Source organism: Barbus barbus (assembly GCF_936440315.1).
Source record: "Barbus barbus genome assembly, chromosome: 22".
Lineage (NCBI taxonomy): Eukaryota > Metazoa > Chordata > Actinopteri > Cypriniformes > Cyprinidae > Barbus > Barbus barbus.
The window spans coordinates 1,291,933-1,311,567 of record NC_136750.1 but is presented as its reverse complement, the minus strand read 5'-3'; the positions used below and the strand labels follow the sequence as shown (position 1 = coordinate 1,311,567).

The window sequence follows — 19,635 nt, the reverse complement described above, 5'->3', positions numbered from 1 at the left end:
TGAGAATTGAGGGTGGAAAGCAGGCTATGGAAAATCATCTTCACCGAGGACAGGAGCGATGCGGCACGAATAAGGAACTCCCGGTGTTTACTGCCATGAGCTAGACTGCCAAGACATCTCACCTTCTTTCTTCCAAGACCTTCAATCCTAATGGCACACATAAATAGAGATGATGAGGAATTCTTTAGCTCAGGAGAACGGCCTCGGCGCGCCACGAGACGCGTTTGCAACAAGTAAACAAGCCGCTCACAGATGCTGAAGTTAAATATCTTCACACTTTTGTTTTTCAGCATAAGTGAATTATTTACCGCGGCACTCTGTCTCCCTCTTCACATCTGAACAGTTCAAGATAATCTCCCACTGAGTCCGAGTTGTTAATCATTTGATTTAATGGTGGAGAACGCCGGCACTAGTCTGGAGATAAATCACAACCACATCCAGACCACCGCGTCGTGATGTCGTGAGAGCAAAACAAGCTCACTGCACAAACATCTCAGGTCGACCGCCTGCTGTTATGTTTTCAACTTACTTTATCGTCACAAGTCATGCTCGATGAATATTGAACAGCAGATCAAATGCTCCATTGGATTTGTATGTAAACAATATGGCTTTACTAGCTACGTTTTTACGGGCACCCAAATAATCTGTTTATAATCGGACTGATGACTCAAGCCAGAAATACATTCTAAGGAAGTTTTTCTGACATTGCATTAAGTTATGAAAACATTATTTCTGAATGTTCAATTTGTATTTTATTTTATTAAATGAAAGAGTATGGGAATGTTATTCTTGAATGTTCTTTGGATGTTTTGAAACAAGTAGCCCCATTTTACATTAAGCATTAAACGCCCAACCAAAATACATCATGAATGATGTATAAATAATGGTTTTGTGCTAACGTTTTAATATTATTAAAGACCAGATAACTCTGAATAAACGTTCTATAAACGTTACTGGAAGAACTTTTTTCATAACTTTCAGAAAACCTCAGAGCTAAAGTTCCCTGTTAGCTGGGCTCACGAAAACACCTCATTTGATCTGAATTAAATTAAAAGAGGTGATGGAGACCTGAAATAATCTGATCAACAGGAAAAAATACCCTAAGCATTTAAATCCTTGAATATGACTATTTTCTCAATTGGATTCAAAAATTCCCTGCATACATGTGCAATACCTTAATGCATGTTGCATATACATTATGAGCTGGTCAGTGGAGGCGACTGAATATTTACTAAATACTAAAATGCAGTTATGCTCTGGTGACATTATTGCAGTGGCTTTCTTCGTTTCTGAATGTTATGACTTCTGAGTCATAACAAGCTTCATAACACAAATGACTTAATTGAAGAACTGTTACATGTTGTTGCGTCACTCGAGCATCTGCCCTCACATACGAAACGTGAATGTATTTTCCATTGTTTTACATTCCTACCATCTTGCTAGTCTAAACTGGTTTTCAGAAGCTCTGTCTGGTTTTCCAGCCTGCATGGCCTAGCTGGTCAGCAAACTGGTCTACAAGCCTGAACTAAGGCTAAAACCTCTCTAAAACCACCGAACTAGATCAGTCTGGTAATCAGCTAATGCAAGAAAGAACAGCCGGTTTATGCTGGTTTGCTGGTCTGGCATTTATATTTTCTCTTTCTATTCGCTGTCATCTTTGCTCTCTTCTTGTTGAGGGCTTGCAGACCTTAAGACTGTTCTCTCAGTGAAGGAAATCAGCTCGCGCACGTGTTTACTCTAAAACCCAAGCACACGTATTACTTGGCGCTCTCCTGAAAATGGCTCCTCGTTCTGTTCTTAATCTGATGTCATGTTAGTGGAATTCACTAATAGGTCTCTGACTCGGTCTTACCCCTCTTATTTGGCGTTCTTTTCTCACTGAAAACACACAAGCATGTAGTCTATAAACTGCACAGTTCACACTCACTAAAACGGGTTTTCACACCAGTGGTCTCTCAAAATTATTAAAAGCATTGTTTATGCTAAAGAAGCCATTCCCTGATTTGAAGAACAGACAAAAACTAAAATGCATGCATGCATTTATTTATACATGCATGGATTCATTCATATTTATAGTATATACGCAAACTAGGGTATCAGCTGGTGCCAAAAAATACAAATAATTATAATAATACAAATCTTTTGTTGCTTAGCCAGCATCTCATAGCATTCTCCAGCTTACCAAACGCTTAACAAAGGCTCATTGTGTTCTGGCTTTCCCTTTTGTAAACTTTGGCATCACTGTCTTTTTCAGAAATGACATGTTTATTACTTTTCATATTATATATCAAAGCAGGCTGATACAAAACAAAAATGTTTTATCAATTTATAATGGGAAAATCATGTGCCAAACACAAGGTACTCTTTGTAGTCATCTGTTCAAGCTGGAACGTGTGTGTTTTGGGGAAGGAGAGGCATTTCAAGTGTTCTTAATCGTTTCTTTCCCGTTTACCTGCACTTTAAGTATTTAACTGTGATGTTTATAAGTGTAGATTGTTGTTTAAAACAAGTGAATGTGATGTCAGTTTTTGCTCTGCTTCTGGGGTTACAGAGTTCTTATTACTGGCCTAATTCTTAATCAAAATGTTGTTTCGGTACGCCAAAACCGCTGGCATTCAGTACAGTACATGTTCTGTGCAAACACAGACGGCAGATGGGAAACTTTCCCTAGAACTCGGCCACTTTAGCAGTTTGATGAGTGTGAGGCAGAATTGTATTTTCCAACCACTTCAACTGAATTTAGACTGTCTGAAGTCAAAAAATGAAACTGCACTTGCACTAAAAAAGCTGGTATATACTTCAGTCTTTATTTAAAGATCCAGTATGAACTCTAAGATGATTCTGAGCACAAAAAAATAAAACCGACAACCACAACAATGATAGCAACAACTCAAAGAGATTGATATGCAAGTGTCATGGACCACAAAACCAGAAACAAACTTACTGTCTACACTATAAACAATGTTATAATAATCATTTATGCAGAGTATAAAGAGATACGATAAGACAAAGTCTGTTCTGCATTTGATCTGATCTTGATAATGGAAAACACTGTAACATGTTTTCATAATAAAAGAACTGCTCACCACAGAAAGGAATTCATTTAGCTTTGGTTGAAGCGTGTGATGCATCAGAACACACGCTCCATTCACACATATCTGACGACCCTCACAGAAAGCTTGTTTTGTATGCATTTAACAGAATTTATTAGATTATAGCATATGTGTTTGATGTTTGTCATTTAGGGCTCTTCAAGCGTAGCGTCATAAGGAGCTCTTTTTCACTGCATATGTTTAACTTTCTCTTTCCGAGGTAGGTACGGATAGAATTAAGGCTGTCAGTAACATCAAGTTATGCAATGTTAGCTTTACAACAGTAGTATCAACTAATTCTGTGTTCGATTTAACGATCAAGGCATAAATCTCAATTTCAGATACAAAGAAATATGAATTCCTGGAGTGTAACACAGCAAGTACAGCATTTTCCTCCACACAGTACATGAGAACAGTGGGTATGAATATAATATGCTAAAATAAATTCATTTCTTACCTAGATAATGGCATGCATCAGTGGTTAATTGTATCATATATGGCGACCTGTGGCAGCTGACCAGTGTTGGCAGTAAAAGATATGTTCCAACATGGACGTCAGAACAAGTAAATCTCAAAAATTAAGGTTTACAATCTCAACACTCGAGGAATATTCCTGGCTTGAATATACAAGTTCAATACGACAACTCTTGTGACAATGTTTCTGCAGCTTAAATAACAGATCATGGCATTAGAATTCCCAGGGAACTGACAAAATGCATACATTGAATGCAATACAATTCTTTTTTGGATAAAACTGTCTGGTAAATGCAAATGTAGCTCACGCAGTTAGTAACAACAACGTCATGAGTTTGATTCTCAGGGAATGCACTGACTGAAAAAAAAAAAGAATTGCTTGAATGCAGTGTAATTCACTTTGCATGAAAGTGTTTGCCAAATGCATACATGTAAATTTAGATCATGCAGTTAGCAACAGCAAGGTCATAGGTTTGATTCCTAGGGAATGCATGGACTCATAAAATGCATACCTTAAATGCAATGTAAATCACTTTGCATGAAAGTGTCTGCCAAATCCATGAATGTAAATGTAGGTCATGGTACTAGCAACAGCAAAGTCATGGGTTTGATTCCCAGGGAATGTGTTGACTTATAAAATGCATACCTTAAATGCAATGTAAGTCACTTTGGATAAAAGCATTTGTCAAATGCATACATGTTAATGTTGATCATGCCACTAGCAACAGCAAATTTCCTAGATAATGCAAAAACTGATCAAATGCATATCCTGAAAGCATTGTAAGTCACTTTAGATAAAAGCGTCTGCCAAATGCATACATCGAAATGTAGATCAACAGCAATGTAATGGGTTCAATTCCCAGGGAATGCATGAACTGATAAAGTGCATGCCTTGAAAGCAATGCAAGTCTCTTTTGGATAAAACTGTCACTGACACAAAAAAATAAACTTTTTCTTTAAAAAGCATTACAGTTTTAAAGCACTTACAATGGAAGTGAATGGGGAAAATCCATAAACTAAATAAAACCAGATGCTCATACTTGTTTCAATAGTACAGCCACAAGCTGTTTTTATTGCAGAAAATCACTAATTTGTTTGTGCGTAAAGTTACATCCAATTTTACAATTTCATTGGTATGATAATGCTAAAATGACAGCTCAAATGATGCACAATTTTTAACAGAAGAATCTATTTTAATTCCAAAATTGGCCCCATTTACTTTCATTGCAAGGGGTTCAGTGTAATTACTTAAATTATTTGTGGTGGTAATCAACATTATGCCACAAATTATGTCGGTTAATTCTTGTATTGAACCTGGAATATTTATTTAATCACTGAAAACCAAACTGATAGAGCTTCAGCTGCTTGTAGGGGGAACATCTCAAGTATTGCTTGAATTTAAGTAGTTTGCTTCATTGCATTATCAATGGACAAAAAAAAGGCAACATTACAATCCAATTTAATGTAAATCACAGCAGGTTAAGTAAAAGACAAAAACCTCCCAGGTAAAAAAAAAAAACACCTTGATAAACTGCCTCCAGCTTTTGTATTCGAGACATTTATTCAAAGTGCTTTAATCCCAAAGCTATTTTTTCCCAGGCCCCTCATTCAAACTAAAACCACTTTTTACTTAATTGGTTAGCTGGAGGATGACTGACAGGCTGGCTGTTCTCTCATACGACTCTTTCTTCAATACTGCACCTTTGCTAAAGTGACACAGACAAAGAGAGAGGCTTGGAAAAAAGGAGGCTTGTTTCCAGTTGCTGATTTTCCTGATCTGAATGACAGAATTACAGTTCAACAATGCCATACCTGATCTCACTTTGCATTCCAGCGATGTAAGCCACTTAAAAATGGTGAAGGAATTAGACTTAATTGGGGGCAGCGAATGTGTGTTTTTATGAAAAACCAGGGTTAATGGGGTGGCCGGAGGGAAAATAGACGTTGGTCTGCGGTGTGCTGTGAAGTATGGGATTCCTCAGTGTGTGTTTGGTTTTGCGTGAGTGTGACATTATGTGTGCTCCTCCCAGCTTCACAAGAACGGCACAAAAACGGGAACCGAGACAAATGCAATAAGCAATCACAACCGAACCAGGAATTCCATTCACATTGTAATGGAACAGCTCTTCCATGGAGATTCATCCGGATCTGACAGATCATGACCTATAGGAGCAGAAGAAACAGTCATTTGCTCTGTTGAGTTTCATAGATGTGGAAAATTAAATGTTCTTAATTGGTATTGATGGTTCCATGAAGAACATTTCCCATCCATTTCCATTGACCAAAAGGTTCTTTAGATTATTAAAGCACTAAGAAAAACATGGTCCTTTTATGAGCTGATCACTGAAACCCAAAATGGTCCTTCTATGGCTCTGCAGTGAAAACTCTTTTTGGAAAAGCGTGCAGATGAATATATGCCACACATTATGGATCCATTAACATAATCAAAAAGCAATTTGTACTTACTGGGATATTTTGCAGTTTGTTGTCTTGACAAAGCGCCCTGTGTAGTGGATATTGCACCTGACTACATTGTTGGTGTAGTCCGACTCATGCACCAAGTACTTTGGGTTAACCTGGAGCTGGAATTTAAACAGAATTTAGACCTTCAGTGCAGTGCAAAAGTAAGTGCACCCCATAAAACATCAATTAACACTTGCCAAATTCAGAGTTGGTGAGTACACAAAGCAGTGCTGCTCACCAGCTGGCTGGTTACTTTTTTTGTTTTATTATAAATTTTAACTAGGCCTGCGAACATGATATGGTTAATGTTGATTATCAAACTGCAAAGACTGTGTTGTAATTATATAAACTTCATTTGAAATACAACATGTGCCAAACATCCTCCCATGTTGTAATGAAAATGGTTTAGAAATCTGTTGTCAACAAAAGAGAAGCATTTTCCGGTGGCTTTCCACCAAAATAAATGCTCCATGGTTTAACATTTAAAAACAAAGACAAAATAAAAAATAACCATAAATATTAGTATTTTAATTGTACTGTTGTTATATAATAACATCAATAATAACAATAATAATTGTTATTATTATTATACAATTGTAATTTAGTAATATTTATTTATTGGTTTGTTTTTTAAAATAAATAAATGCATAAAATGCATATGAAGTAATGCACATACAGTTTTATAGCCATTGGCAGATGTAGAAAAATTGTAGTTTTAGGCTCTGGTGGACAGTATTGATGGGTGAAAGTGGGATAAATTTAACATAAAACAATGAAAAGTTGACTTTGAAATATTTTTCTCACCAAAAATATATGCAGAAACGCACCTGTCATCTGTGGACAAAGTAAATAGCCTCTACATTTAATAGCTTTCTGTCTATCAGTCTCTTGCCTTGACTAGGAGACATTTTTTGGCAATTCTTCCCATTTCTGCAGAGAGTGCTTGCCGTTCAGTCATCCGTTGCTATGAAAGCATATTAAAAACTTAGCCTGAAAGCAGAAGGTAATGCAACCTCTTTTAACAGCGGTGTACTTCATCTGTTGTGTTGTTGTTTTGCTGAAGGTCAGAAAGTGAGCGGCTGGGATCTGCCTGAAGAGGCATGTCTGTATCTGTCTTATTTATGAGCACAGGCTGTACCGTACGCATACCGAACTCATTGCACCAGCATCATCCATAAGAAAGAAGAGTTGGACGACATGCGTGACATCAAACGTCTCTTCATGCCAAACCTTTAGCGAGACGTATTGTATTCTGTTGATGTGTTAGATACAAGATACTCTCTGAGAAGACTCTCTTAGAAGGTTATAAAAAAGAAAAACACATTCGGTGTGAAATAGAAGACAGAGTGTAAATGTTTTGGTCGTCTTTGAGAATGTTACCTTGAGTATATAGTTTCCTGGCTGAACATCAGTGATGTCAATCCATTGGCAATCAATATCTGCATTGTATGTGTCAAAGCACCCTGGACTGAGACCCTGGAACATTAAAACAAATTTAGTATAATCAAAAAAAAACAATGGCATACTAATAATTTTATTATCAATCAAGAGAATGTGTCTCAGAAGTATACCTGGGTGTGTGAAGTACATGCGTATCGTTTGAGATGGCCGAAGTCGCAGGTCGTGTCCTCCAGACAGAAGCTGGCCTTGTGTCCCTCCGCCACCTTCCGGCCGCTGCTGACCTCTAACAGATCGTAGTGACTGAACTCATCCATACTGTGGTAATGTCTGATCGGAGAGAGAGAAGAGACGACACTGGCATGAAAAAAGGACCATGGCAATAACACCTAGTGTTATTTTATTATTATTATTATTATTAAAGCTGCAGTCCATAAGTTTAGCCTCTTTGTATACTGAATCAGTAAGTGATATCATCTGAACGAGTAAGTAACAAGTCTGCCACTTTTGTTCTGACCAACTGAGGAAAAACAAATTACAATTAAATCGTGTTACCAATGGTGATTAAATCTAACGATCGGTTAATTAGCTCATATCACATCAAACTGTGCAAATTATTATTACTAATTATTTACTAATTTTGGTTATACTTTGTTCTCAAATTGTTCATGTTAAGCATTGCGTGTATATATTAGCGTTAGACTACATGTAGATTTAGTTTTCTGTACAGTCTAATCTCTAATTGTCATAGCATTCAAAATTCATATAAAGAAATTATTTTAGCCCAAAAAGCAAATTATTCATCTTTAGAACTGGTTCTCTTTAAAATACAAATCTTGTGTAATCCCACGTAGGCTATCTGTAATCAGATGCATATTTCAAACTGGAATATAATCTAATGCCAGTCACATGTGTTTCATAAACACAAACCTTTTTGGATTACAATCCACCATCAAAATGATAAATTATTCCAGCTGCTGTGAGAAAAGGCTATACACGATCTGCCACCTACAGCATCCATAGCATTACAGTTTGTTACATTGAAGCACCTACTGTAAAATAATCTATTAATGTTAAAATCTCAATGTAAAAAAACAAAACAAAAAACACATCAATAATACATTTATGCATTTAGCAGACGCTGACTTACATTGCATTCACGTTATAGTTTCTACATTTTATCAGCTCTTGCTTTCCCTGGGAATCGAACCCATGACCTTGGCGTTGCTAGCGCCATGCTCTACTATTTGAGCTACAGGAATGCCATGTAATATATCAATAATATAGACAAACGTTTGACAGCCATAAATCAATCAATAAATAATGATCGATAAACATGGAAATAATAATTTAAAGCAATGCTCTCTGTTTCTGGTCAAGTGTTAGAAAAGCATGAATATTCCTGCAGGAGCGTCAGGAGTCTGACTCTACGTGTCACGCCACAGTTTCTTACCGTCTGCTTGGTTTTTTGGCAAAAGTGTTTTCTTGGAAAGCTGTGGAAATACCTGAAGGACTGCGGCAGGGAAAACAGGTACTTTCCTCTGACAGAGTTCAGAGTTTCCACAGGGATACTATATTTCCCATAATATGCCAAGCATATTAAATCTTATTTGATGAGGGGATGACAGACTTTTCAGTGGTCGGTTGCCAAATCCCTGGGCAAACTACATTTGAATGATATATCGCACACACACACACACACACACACACACACACACACACACACACACACACACACACACACACACACACTAATCACTTAAGGCAACTCTCTAACATGTGCAACCGACTTATACTGAATCCAAATAAATATGAGTTAAAATTAGTGCTGTCAAACGATTAATAGTTTTTTTATTTACATAATATATGTGTGTGTTCTGTGTATATTTATTATGTATATATAAATAGACAAATACTGTAAATAATTTAGAAAATATTTACATGTATTTACTGTACATGTCTATCCCCTGGTTTCACAGACGAGGCTTAAGGCTAGTCCTAGACTAAAATGCATGTTTGAGCTGTCTCAACTAAAAATACCTTGCTCTGACATATCTTAAAACATGCCAGTCACATTGTTCTGTCTCAAGATGCACAGCTGTCACATTTTCTTCCAAAGCATTTTTATAAAAGCTGCTAAATGTCTTCATTTAACTAAAGCCTAGTCCTGTCAAATACAGCAAAGCTGATTGGGCGGCACTTCATAGTACAAACAGACGATGACCCAAAACATACAGCAACAGCAACCCAGGAGTTTTTGAAAGTAAAAAAGTGGATTATTCCTGATCTCAACCCGATTGAGCCGCATTTCACTCGCTGAAGACAAAACTAAAGGCAGAAAGAGCCACAAACAAACATCAACTGAAGTCAGCCGCAGTAAAGACCTGGTGAAGCATCACAAAGAAGAAATCCAGTCCCTGCTGATGTCCATGAGCTCCAGTTGTCCAATTACATTTGATCCCCTGAAAATGGGGCTCAACTAATAATTCTTATTGTCGTTTTAGTTTTACTTATACTTTGCAAATAGCTGAAAACAGCAATAAATAAATACAACATTTTAAAATGTCTGCACTTCACCTTGCTGTTGTCTTTGTGCATGCAGAGAGAAATCAAAGCAGTCAAAGCACTGGAAAGCAGTTTCGCCGGCTACGGCAGTTTTCATTTCAGCTATTAGTAATGAGATGCCAAGGACACTTTCAATCTCTACAAAAATATTCAACATGTCGAAGCGGAGATGTGCCAGCAATTATAGATTATCTTCTGCTCACTGACAAACATCTCCCTGCAGTTCTTCTTCTTCAAAGAGAGTCAGGTGCTTGTTCGCATGCACCACCGTCATCACACCGCTCAGCTGTCTAATTGCATTAGAAATGAGTTAAAGTGCTAAATACTTCATGTACTGACATTTTCAGGTTACATTAATAATCTGTTCATGAGCAAATGCTCATCAGCCGTAGAAACTCACACTCGCCTGCATCTCGACTGAACTCCAGTCAGCGCTTGCATTCATTTTGAGATGAAAAGTGAAGTTGGGATGAATGTTGGTGCTAATGCGAGTCAGGTTTAGAAAAACAAAATACATCTAAATGCATCTCAGCCTTCCATTGCATCACTCAAACCAACAGACCAAATACACTTTCATCTACATTATTGATTTATTGCAGAATTAAACTGTATTATTCACTTCCAATTTATTTTTAATAGGACTGTCTGCCAATTAAAAATTGCAATTAAATCAATTACATGATATACCAATTAAAATTATTTTAAAATTCATTAAATTTAATCTCAGTTAATGACATGCATCAATATAAAAAAATAATATGTAGACAATTTACATAAAAAAAACTGTTATTTTACATTGCAATAATATTTCACTATTTTTACAGTAATTTTGATTTAAAAAATGCAGCTGATTTCTTTCAAAAACATCAAAAAAAATTATGACTGACCCAAAACTATATGGAAGTCTATATATAGTCTCTCTCTCTCTCTCTATGTATAGTCAGTAAGATTTATCAATATCATTTTTAATTAATTAGACTAAATTAACATGTTTAACTGACAGCCCTAATATTTCATTAATCGTTCATTTTAATTTATTTTCTGAGGTGGATCAGGTCAAGTTTGGGGACCCATTATTAGGAACATTAAGATTGGCAGAAATTTGCAGCTACAGTGAGATCCTAAACCACTCATTTTCAATGACAGATGACCATTTGAGCCGACATGAGCGACAGCCATCATCGATGATGTTCAACATGATGCAACAGAACAATTCTCACAAATCTCGATCGCGACGCAGACGTGATGTAATGAACAGCTACAGGCGAATAAACACAGACCTGACAAGTACTGACAGACATTAATTTGCACTTGTCACGAGGCCCAGCTGATTGGACATGTTATGGAAATCCCCTCGGAGGATAACAGCCCTTCGCCAAGTGGAACCAAATACATAAATCGATGCCAAAATTAATTTAGATTCTGATACAAGGTAAGGAATATAAACCAATTGAATACTTGCACAACAGGGCACTATTATAATCCATTCTGGGACTTTTAATGCAATTCCCTCAGAGCTTAGGCAATTATTAGGAAATGATATAGCTGAAAAAACAAATTTAGATTTTAGTCTTAAATTGGAAGTTATAAATATAAAAGAAACAAAATCTAATGATAATTATCTTAGAACGATTTGCCACATTTCCAGTGTTCCTTTAGCCACTGGTTTTTGGAGATCACAATTTCAAGATGTCAACTGGAAAGAGACCGTTAAGATCTCCAGGTGTTTTTTTGTGTCACAAATAAAATTAGAGAGGTATTATTTAAGATTGTTATTCATATTTATCCTGTAAAATAGGTAATTGCAAAATTTTGTAAAGACTTGACTTGAAGTGTGTTTTTCTTGGCACTTCATAAGTTATTATTTCTATATGAGTCTGTTTTGGACTTTCTGCATGAGAGCGCCCTCTGGCTTCGAGTATGAATGAAACAAGCACTGCATGAGAGTGTTTAGTGCTCTTTAATGTTCACGTCACCTCATTTGGTGAATAAAACGTCAGGTCATGCATAAACTATCCTGTCTCTTTGACTTCAAATGTAGATTTACACTGGCCCTAGAAAATATGTACGTGAACACACCTGCCTGGGAAAAAAGTGCGGGGGACTGATTTACATTTTATTAAAAGTGCACCGCGTCCCCTGTGTATTCTATGCCCATGAGGTCTCCACATATACAGATGTAAAAGAGAGACTCACTGGTGACAGCTGTGCCACTCCCAGGTGTGACGAGGTCGGTTGGGCATGAAATCAGCCGTGCCTTGGTTCTTCACTCTCTGAGGGAAGCGCAGAAGAACCCTGACACTGTAGTCTGTGGTGTCAGCACTATAGGCGGAGCTGAGGAGAAAAAACCTTAATGAAGGACTGCAGCACTGAGTAATGAAACATGTTGTGTATATGAGATGAGCTCATAACAGCAGGCTGGAATTTATATGACGTGACACCACCCATACTTCTACATCAGACATCATCTAACACTCTTCTCGTTAGTTGCTTGAAGTATTATTGTACGGTATGGTGTAAACAGTTGTAAACGAGTGTGGGAGGGTTATTGTGTAAATACTGCCTGGCCAGCTTTGTTTTGCCATTTCATAAATAGAAGAATTGAGGATTCTCACCTGGCCAAACACTTCTCCTCTGCAGCACAGCGTAAGGAGTACATATGGGCTCTTTGAATGTATGTAGAGGCTTGGACATAATTCGGGTCAGGAACCAGGTCAGGCAAACCTAAAAAAAGGGAGACATCATCGGGGTTACAGAGTAGAACCAGCTGCTGAAGCTCATTTCCTGAAATTTGGGGGAAAAAAAAACTTCTTAAATGGGTCATATGATGTGATTTCTTGTTTTCCTTTCTCTTTGGAGTGTTACAAGCTGTTCGTGCATATACAAGATCTCTAAAGTTGCAAAGATTAAAGTCTCAAACCCAAAGAGATATTCTTTATAAAAGTTAAGACTCTGCCACACCTTCGTAAAACGGCTCATTTAAACACGCCCCCACATGTCTACATCACGGTGTGGGAAGATTTGCATAACACCGCCCAAATGTATACTCATTGAAAGAAGGCATAACTTTTATTTTCGCTGTAGTATTGTTGTTGCCGTCGCCATGTCATGGAGACGCTGTGTTTCGTTGTGAAAGTTAAAGTACTTCCCAAATGAGTACACAACTAAAAATCAGTGGTATTTACAACACTGTTCCAGAACAGTTCAACCTGGGGCGTAGGCAGGACTGACGGGCAAAGGCCCGCCCACGCTGATGAAAGCCACCCCCCCACGCTCAGTTTATTATTCAAATATAATATTTGTTAAATAATTATAGTTTAATCAATTTGAACATAATTAGAGAACTATTATAACATCTCAAATAACTGAAATAAAAATATTTACATAATTCTTAATGAGTTAGTTTTATAATATATATAATAGTTTTCTAAATGTTTTCTAAATATTTTTATGCATTATTGTGTATCTGGTAAGGTTTTATTGTTTTAGTCTCGTCACGCCAGGACACGGCATCACGACACGGTAAGGGGTGTAACATTTCCGTCTCACGCTTGAGGTATTTCACCAATCACAATGCACTGGATAGCTGGCCAGAGCACACCTCGCTTCTCAGAACGATGAGCTTTGTAAAAATCGACACATTTCAGAAAGGCGGAGCATAGAGCAACATCAATAATGTACAGTATGTGGAAAATAATGTATTTTTTGAACCTCAAACCACGTAAACACATTGCATTACACCAAATACACCAAATAATGTTCTTTTTAGCAACGTCATATGACCCCTTTAAATGGTCTTAGTAGGTCATAGCTGGTCTAGGCTGGTATTCAACCCTGGTCAAGCTGATTTTCAGCTAGTTTGTAGAATAAAATACACCCAAAACCCCCTGAACCCCACATGATATGTGTCTAAATTACTTTAAAACCACCACCTGGTCAGTGGTCACTGAAAAACAATCTAAAACTCTAAAACCATCAAACAGACCACCCTGGCCACCTGAAAAACACCCCAAAACCACTCTAAAAACCACCAAGCTGTCCACCCAAAAAGTGTCTAAAACTCTAAAACCTCCAAACTGACTGGTCTAACCACCTAAAAAAAGTCCAAAACCACCAAACCAACTGGTCTGATGAACTGAAATGAGTCCAAAACTCTAAAACCACCAAAATGACAAGTCTGACAACCTAAAGTGTGTCCAAATGCCTGGCCACCTGAAAAGTATCCAAAACCACTTTAAAACCACCAAACTGACCAGTGACAGTCTGACCACGATGAACATGTCCAAAACTACTCGAAAACTACCAAACAGACCAGCATGTCCAACTGAAAACCACCCTAAAACCATCAAACTGACATGCCGAACATGTCCAAAACTATTCTAAAACCACCAAACAGACAAGTCTGACTATCAAATCCCTTTAAAACAAGCAAACAGACCAAGAAAAGTGCACCAAAGCAGCAAACGGACCATCTTTGGAGATCAACTATGACCATAAAATCCCAGACGTTTTTTTTTAAGGATAATAACAATGTCAGGTCTCATAACACACTGTCATGGGGACAAATGTGCTTCTTTAATGTTCTGAGCTGTTCTGATGTTACATACTATTAAATGTAAAAAAAAACAACAACATTTTTTTTTGTTGAAAAATGGCTGTATCCAAATAAGCATGCCTTTGACAAAATACACAAGAGATGAAGAGGGTTTTGAGGAGGTAATGCTGAAGCCTCAAAGTATAATGCATCAAACATTGTTTCTCATCTGGTTTCAAGGTCAGGCAAAAATAAGAAAAAAAGAACAAAGTGTTGCACGTAGAGAGAGAGTAAAAAAGATGAGGGAGAGGTGACAGCGAAACGAAAATGAGATCACTTCCCTGCTGGATCCAAATGGGGCATGTGACCAAGTTTGTTAAAAAAAAGAGAAAGTTAAAGAAAAAAGAAAAACAAAGCTAGCGCTAACAGCTAGTTCATAAAACTCTGTATAGGGCCAGTACATAAACTACTTATCACCTTTATTTACACTTAAAATACAAGCTCACATTATGTCTAAATAATCTTATGAATATAATAACAGTGCAGTCTAAGTCCGTAGGTAGACGTTAACATTTCTTCAAAGGGAAGGCGACAGCATATTTGCTTTCCTGCTTTGCATGTCATGGATTTCAGAGAAAAGAACCCTGTTGAGAAGATCAGGACCGATGGACTCCAGCGTATGATACCGGAGTCCCACTGGCCTCTTAATTACCTTAAGCAGCAAGACTTTGATGGTCATCCAGCAGAATTTTTTGCCGACAGTCAGACCAGCAATAACAAACATAAACCACCTTGGAGTAGCATGAAATTTCAACTGTTTCCAGCAGGGAGGTTTTTTTTCAAAGCAACAATGTGGAGTGCAGATCTAATCTCACTTCTGCTGGAGGCATGTTTAGAGTTGGGAGCAACTTTCACTCTATAAAATATAATGCCCTTGGTCAGTCTACTTATTTTAGACTAGTTTGTGCCGCCCCTCTACTCCAGTGAATGCTTTGCCATCTCCACCTCTGTGTACACAACTGGTTTGCCAGCTCTGTCTGAAACAGACCTCAGGAAAGGCCTCAGGAAACTTCCTTGGTCAGCTTTTGTAAACAGTGTAAAGAGAGTGTGAAAGACTGTGGTTATCCAGCAAAAGTTTCTTAAAAAAATCTGCACTTATCTCCACAAAATTCTGTTCTCTGGATGCATGCTTTACACCAATATTAATTATAAACAACTGTAGATTAAGATAAACTTTAGGTTGTGTTGAAGTTGATTTAAATTCCCCATAAAGTCCACAAGAATTAAAAAAAATATGATGACAGCATACTGTTTTTTAGGAAGATGTAAGTAAAATAAATGAATGTCCACTGGTCAGATACAAGTCAGATCTTAACATCCACCTTAAAGAGGTTTAATGCTATGAGTCAAGTCAAGTAAATGCGTCCCATCTAATGTTATTTAGGTTTCTACGACTCAGATTCAAAGATAATATATGTTCCCACAGGCTGGAGCTCTGATTTCAACTTATTTGTTTGTGATTGCATCATTGGGTAATGAGTAATGTAAATTTTTTCCACATGTGTACCTTCCAGTGGATTGAGTTTACACCCATTTCCCTTATGACCAGATTTTGTAAACTAGGGTGATTAGTCGTGCGTGAAGTGACTCAAGCAAGATACAAAGACCATTTCATATTACAAAATGAGCCTTGGCAGTGGCCAGAAACTCAGTCCCAAAGGCCTTACGCACATCCGCCTCCTCACACACGTTCACATATATGCACACACACACACACACACACACACACACACACACACTTTTATTTAGGGGCTAGCAAAATATTTTTCTGCTTCCTGAGGCAATGGACCCCATGTGTGCTGGGTACTTTCCATCTCCCACTCCTTATGTAGTAACACCCCACAATCCCCAACACACACCTCTCATGTTCACCACCCACCCTGCAGCAACCAAGCCAATTGAGCCCCTTACCCCGCCCTCTAAAGCAAATACAGGGAACATTCACCCTTAGCCCTCGCAATGCAGTCATCACCAAAACCAGAACCAAATCTTCAAACAATGAGCCCTCTTTGTGCGGAACGAGGATCCATAGGCACTAAGCACACACACCAACTACCACATACTCTTACACCCACGCACACATCCCACAACACCTGGTTCCAATAACCCAGCCTCTGAGATGAAGATGGACTTGGAACTTCTTTGATTGTAAATTGAAACACAATGGCAATGGGAGGATGGGAATGAAAGATGCTCAGACATTAGGAGAGAGTAATTTTCACTGACTGCTTGTGAGGAAATAAACAGAAAAATCTGCTCAAAAGCAATGCCCATTACCAGCTGCATAAGCAAACAGCTTTACAATCAATTTTGTGCAGTTTGAGTCCCTTGGATTATATATGTTTGCTAAATCCAAAGGGCTGCCAGGAAACACAAAGAGATGGCAGAAGAACAACACTTTTTAAATGTCTCTCTGTTTTTCTCACTTCCTTTTCTTGAGAGAGAGCGAGAATCTGAAATGAGCTCCACACATGCATCCATTTCCCCAAATCTCCAGCCGTGCAAGAGCTTAAGTACCTACTGTAGTTCCTCTGTGATTAACTTTACTTAGCATAGCAGCCTGCAGCCTTGCTCGACACATGAATCATGAGGAAACGCAGTAGCATTCACTGCAATATCTGCAAAACATACTTTCTGGACTGCTGGTCTATGACCCAATAAGCAAACTATTGAGTAACACTGGTGTGGGATGTACAAAGAGATTCTTTCACAAGTGAATATGATGTTGATATGCATCATACCTCTTTGCTGAGGACGATAAACACTCCCTGTATTTATGTTGGGGCTCTCTGCGTTGTTAGAGGTGAGAGGGTTGCGTGGAGGTGGTTGTACAAACGGGGGCTGTGGTTGGGGCCTTCCAAAGGGGGGAAACTGTTCATACTGGGGGCTTTGCACCGCAGGCTGGAACGATGAGCCTGTGTTGCTAGAATCAGGTACTGCAGCATCTCGAGAGTCCTCGTTGTACAGACTGTGCATGTACCTGTGGTCCAATCCATCAGAGACCGGTGGCTGCGCAGGCTGGGCAGGAACAGCTTGGTATGGTTGACCGTAAGAGGGATAGTATCGATACCTGTCGTCGGTTGCAGGACCCCCTCCATTATAGCTACCTCCTCCAAAACTTCCAGTGGAGTACCCACCTCCTCCATATCCTCCTCCGGCATATCCACCACCAGTAGAGTACCCCGTTCCACGGAAGGGAGGTTCGTATGACCTGTCCCAAACCGAGTCCTGAGGAGCAGAATAAGGAGGCTGTTGAGGCAACGGATACTGTGGATAAGAAGAAGAGGATGAGGATGAAGAGGAGGATGAGCCGGAGGATTGTCTAAAGCGAGAGCCGGTAGATGACTGGAAGCGACTCGATTCACCTGTTCCAGCTGCACCTTGACGCCAGTTGTCCGGTACCTGGCCAAACCCAAACGGATGTCTGGCTTGGCCTCTCACAGTCTCAGAACTTCCTCTTGAGGGTGCTTGCCTCCGTACATTCCCACCCTGTGACCGACGGTTGGGAGTGTCCGCTAAAAGCACTCGGGGGTTCCTGTCACGCTCCTGAGCCCGAGCCGGGACGTATTCTGCCCCACTGTTGAGAAGACTGAACACACGTCCATTGTTCTCCCATTGAATCATCTGTCTCCATGGGTTTGAGTCGTCAGTCTGAGATTGATGCTGAGATTGGGGCTGTCCCCCTACTCTTCCAAGCAACACCCAGACCCACCATGTCACGAAAACCACAGGCAGCATATTGAGAAAATTTGCATGGAAAATAATTTCAGAAAAGAGTGTACAGCGAAACTTCAAATTGTATCCCTTGATCCAGCAGGTTAAAGGTGGAAAGGCATAGAGGGCTTACAGTGTCCATGTGAAAATCAGACTACATGCAGTAAAGAAACTTTGTCCTTGGTTCAGTATGTGGTGCAGGCATTGCTGTGAAGAAGGCAGATGATTTCTGAGGCCTCAGGGCAGGATGCAGTATGAAAAACCTCCCTCTTTCTTACTGTCCGGATGCTGAGTTGTTGTCAGTGGACTGAGCATTGCTCTCAGGCTCTCTCTGGAGACGACTGCTTGTTGCTCTCCTCTGCATGTCACTATTTGCCTCTCTGACTACTTACAATGATCTGTGAAAAAAGAAAAAAATGTTCTCATCTCACCCTCCCTCTCTCTCTCTCTCGTTCCTGCTCCCTCGCTCACTCAATCTAACATGTTCTTTTTTTTGAGATCCCACATGGCCCTAGTGCTAGAGCTGTTTCCTAAATTCCAGCAAAGCCAGGTCTTTGCACAGGCTTCCAGAGTCAACATTACCATCTGTGAAGGGACTTGAATATCTAGCGTGCCTGCGCTGACTTCCTTTGATCCTTCTGAACAAGCAGGGATGTCTGGTGCGTGGCCTAGGTTCATCCACCCAGGTGCTAGCACAATTTCCAAGCAACATTTATTGCACTCATCATCATCATCATCATCACAGCAGAAGAGAGGACATTAATACAGCAGGATGTTTAGAAATCCAAGTTATGTACATGATAGGAGGCCAGAAAAGTCAGCAGAATTCGGAATAAGCAGTTCCATTTAAAAGCACTTTCCAGTAACCAAAGATAGATGAAAGCAGGCAAATATGCATAACTTACACTACAAAACCTAATAAAATTCAACAAGCCTTATTTAAATATGCAGAAGGAGCCCAGACTCAGTAAACATTGGTATATGTAACAGATATTAGCATAATGTAAATAAACTATAAAGACTGGAAACTAATCCTGAGTGCATGGTATTAAACATTTTTACCAGTAGGAGCTGAACTCACAAACTAAAATCAAATTATTACTTCTGTAGCCAATTATAGCTACCACTGTTACAATATTGAAGATACATTTCTGACAAAATGCTATTTTTGAAATATTGCATTGGATATCTTTAGAGTGGACTGAACTGAGATAATAAATCATGTACAATTTAAAAGGGTCATATGACGTTGCGAAAAAGAACATTATTTTGTGTTTGTGTTTTGTGTTTACGCGGTTTAAGGTTAAAAAAATATATATTTTCCACATACCGTAC

At 38.7% G+C, this 19,635-nt stretch overlaps 1 protein-coding gene across 2 annotated transcripts; it reads right to left on the bottom strand.

Annotated features, from left to right (window-relative positions):
• Positions 1-2,775: 2,775 nt before the first annotated feature.
• Positions 2,776-18,702, bottom strand: LOC306888315 (lysyl oxidase homolog 1-like). 2 transcript variants are annotated; one of them, XM_079446530.1, is made up of 7 exons: positions 17,328-18,702; positions 12,608-12,716; positions 12,189-12,326; positions 7,601-7,757; positions 7,410-7,505; positions 6,033-6,148; positions 2,776-5,729 (listed from the first exon to the last, which is right to left on the bottom strand). In XM_079446530.1, exons 1-7 carry the CDS (start codon positions 18,322-18,324, stop codon positions 5,723-5,725), a joined length of 1,620 nt encoding a protein of 539 aa, XP_079302656.1. In that variant the 5' UTR covers positions 18,325-18,702; the 3' UTR covers positions 2,776-5,722. The 2 variants fall into 2 exon arrangements, with proteins under 2 accessions (XP_079302656.1, XP_079302657.1); XM_079446531.1 differs by lacking the exon at positions 17,328-18,702 and adding an exon at positions 15,239-15,446.
• Between the last annotated feature and the right edge of the window lie 933 nt (positions 18,703-19,635).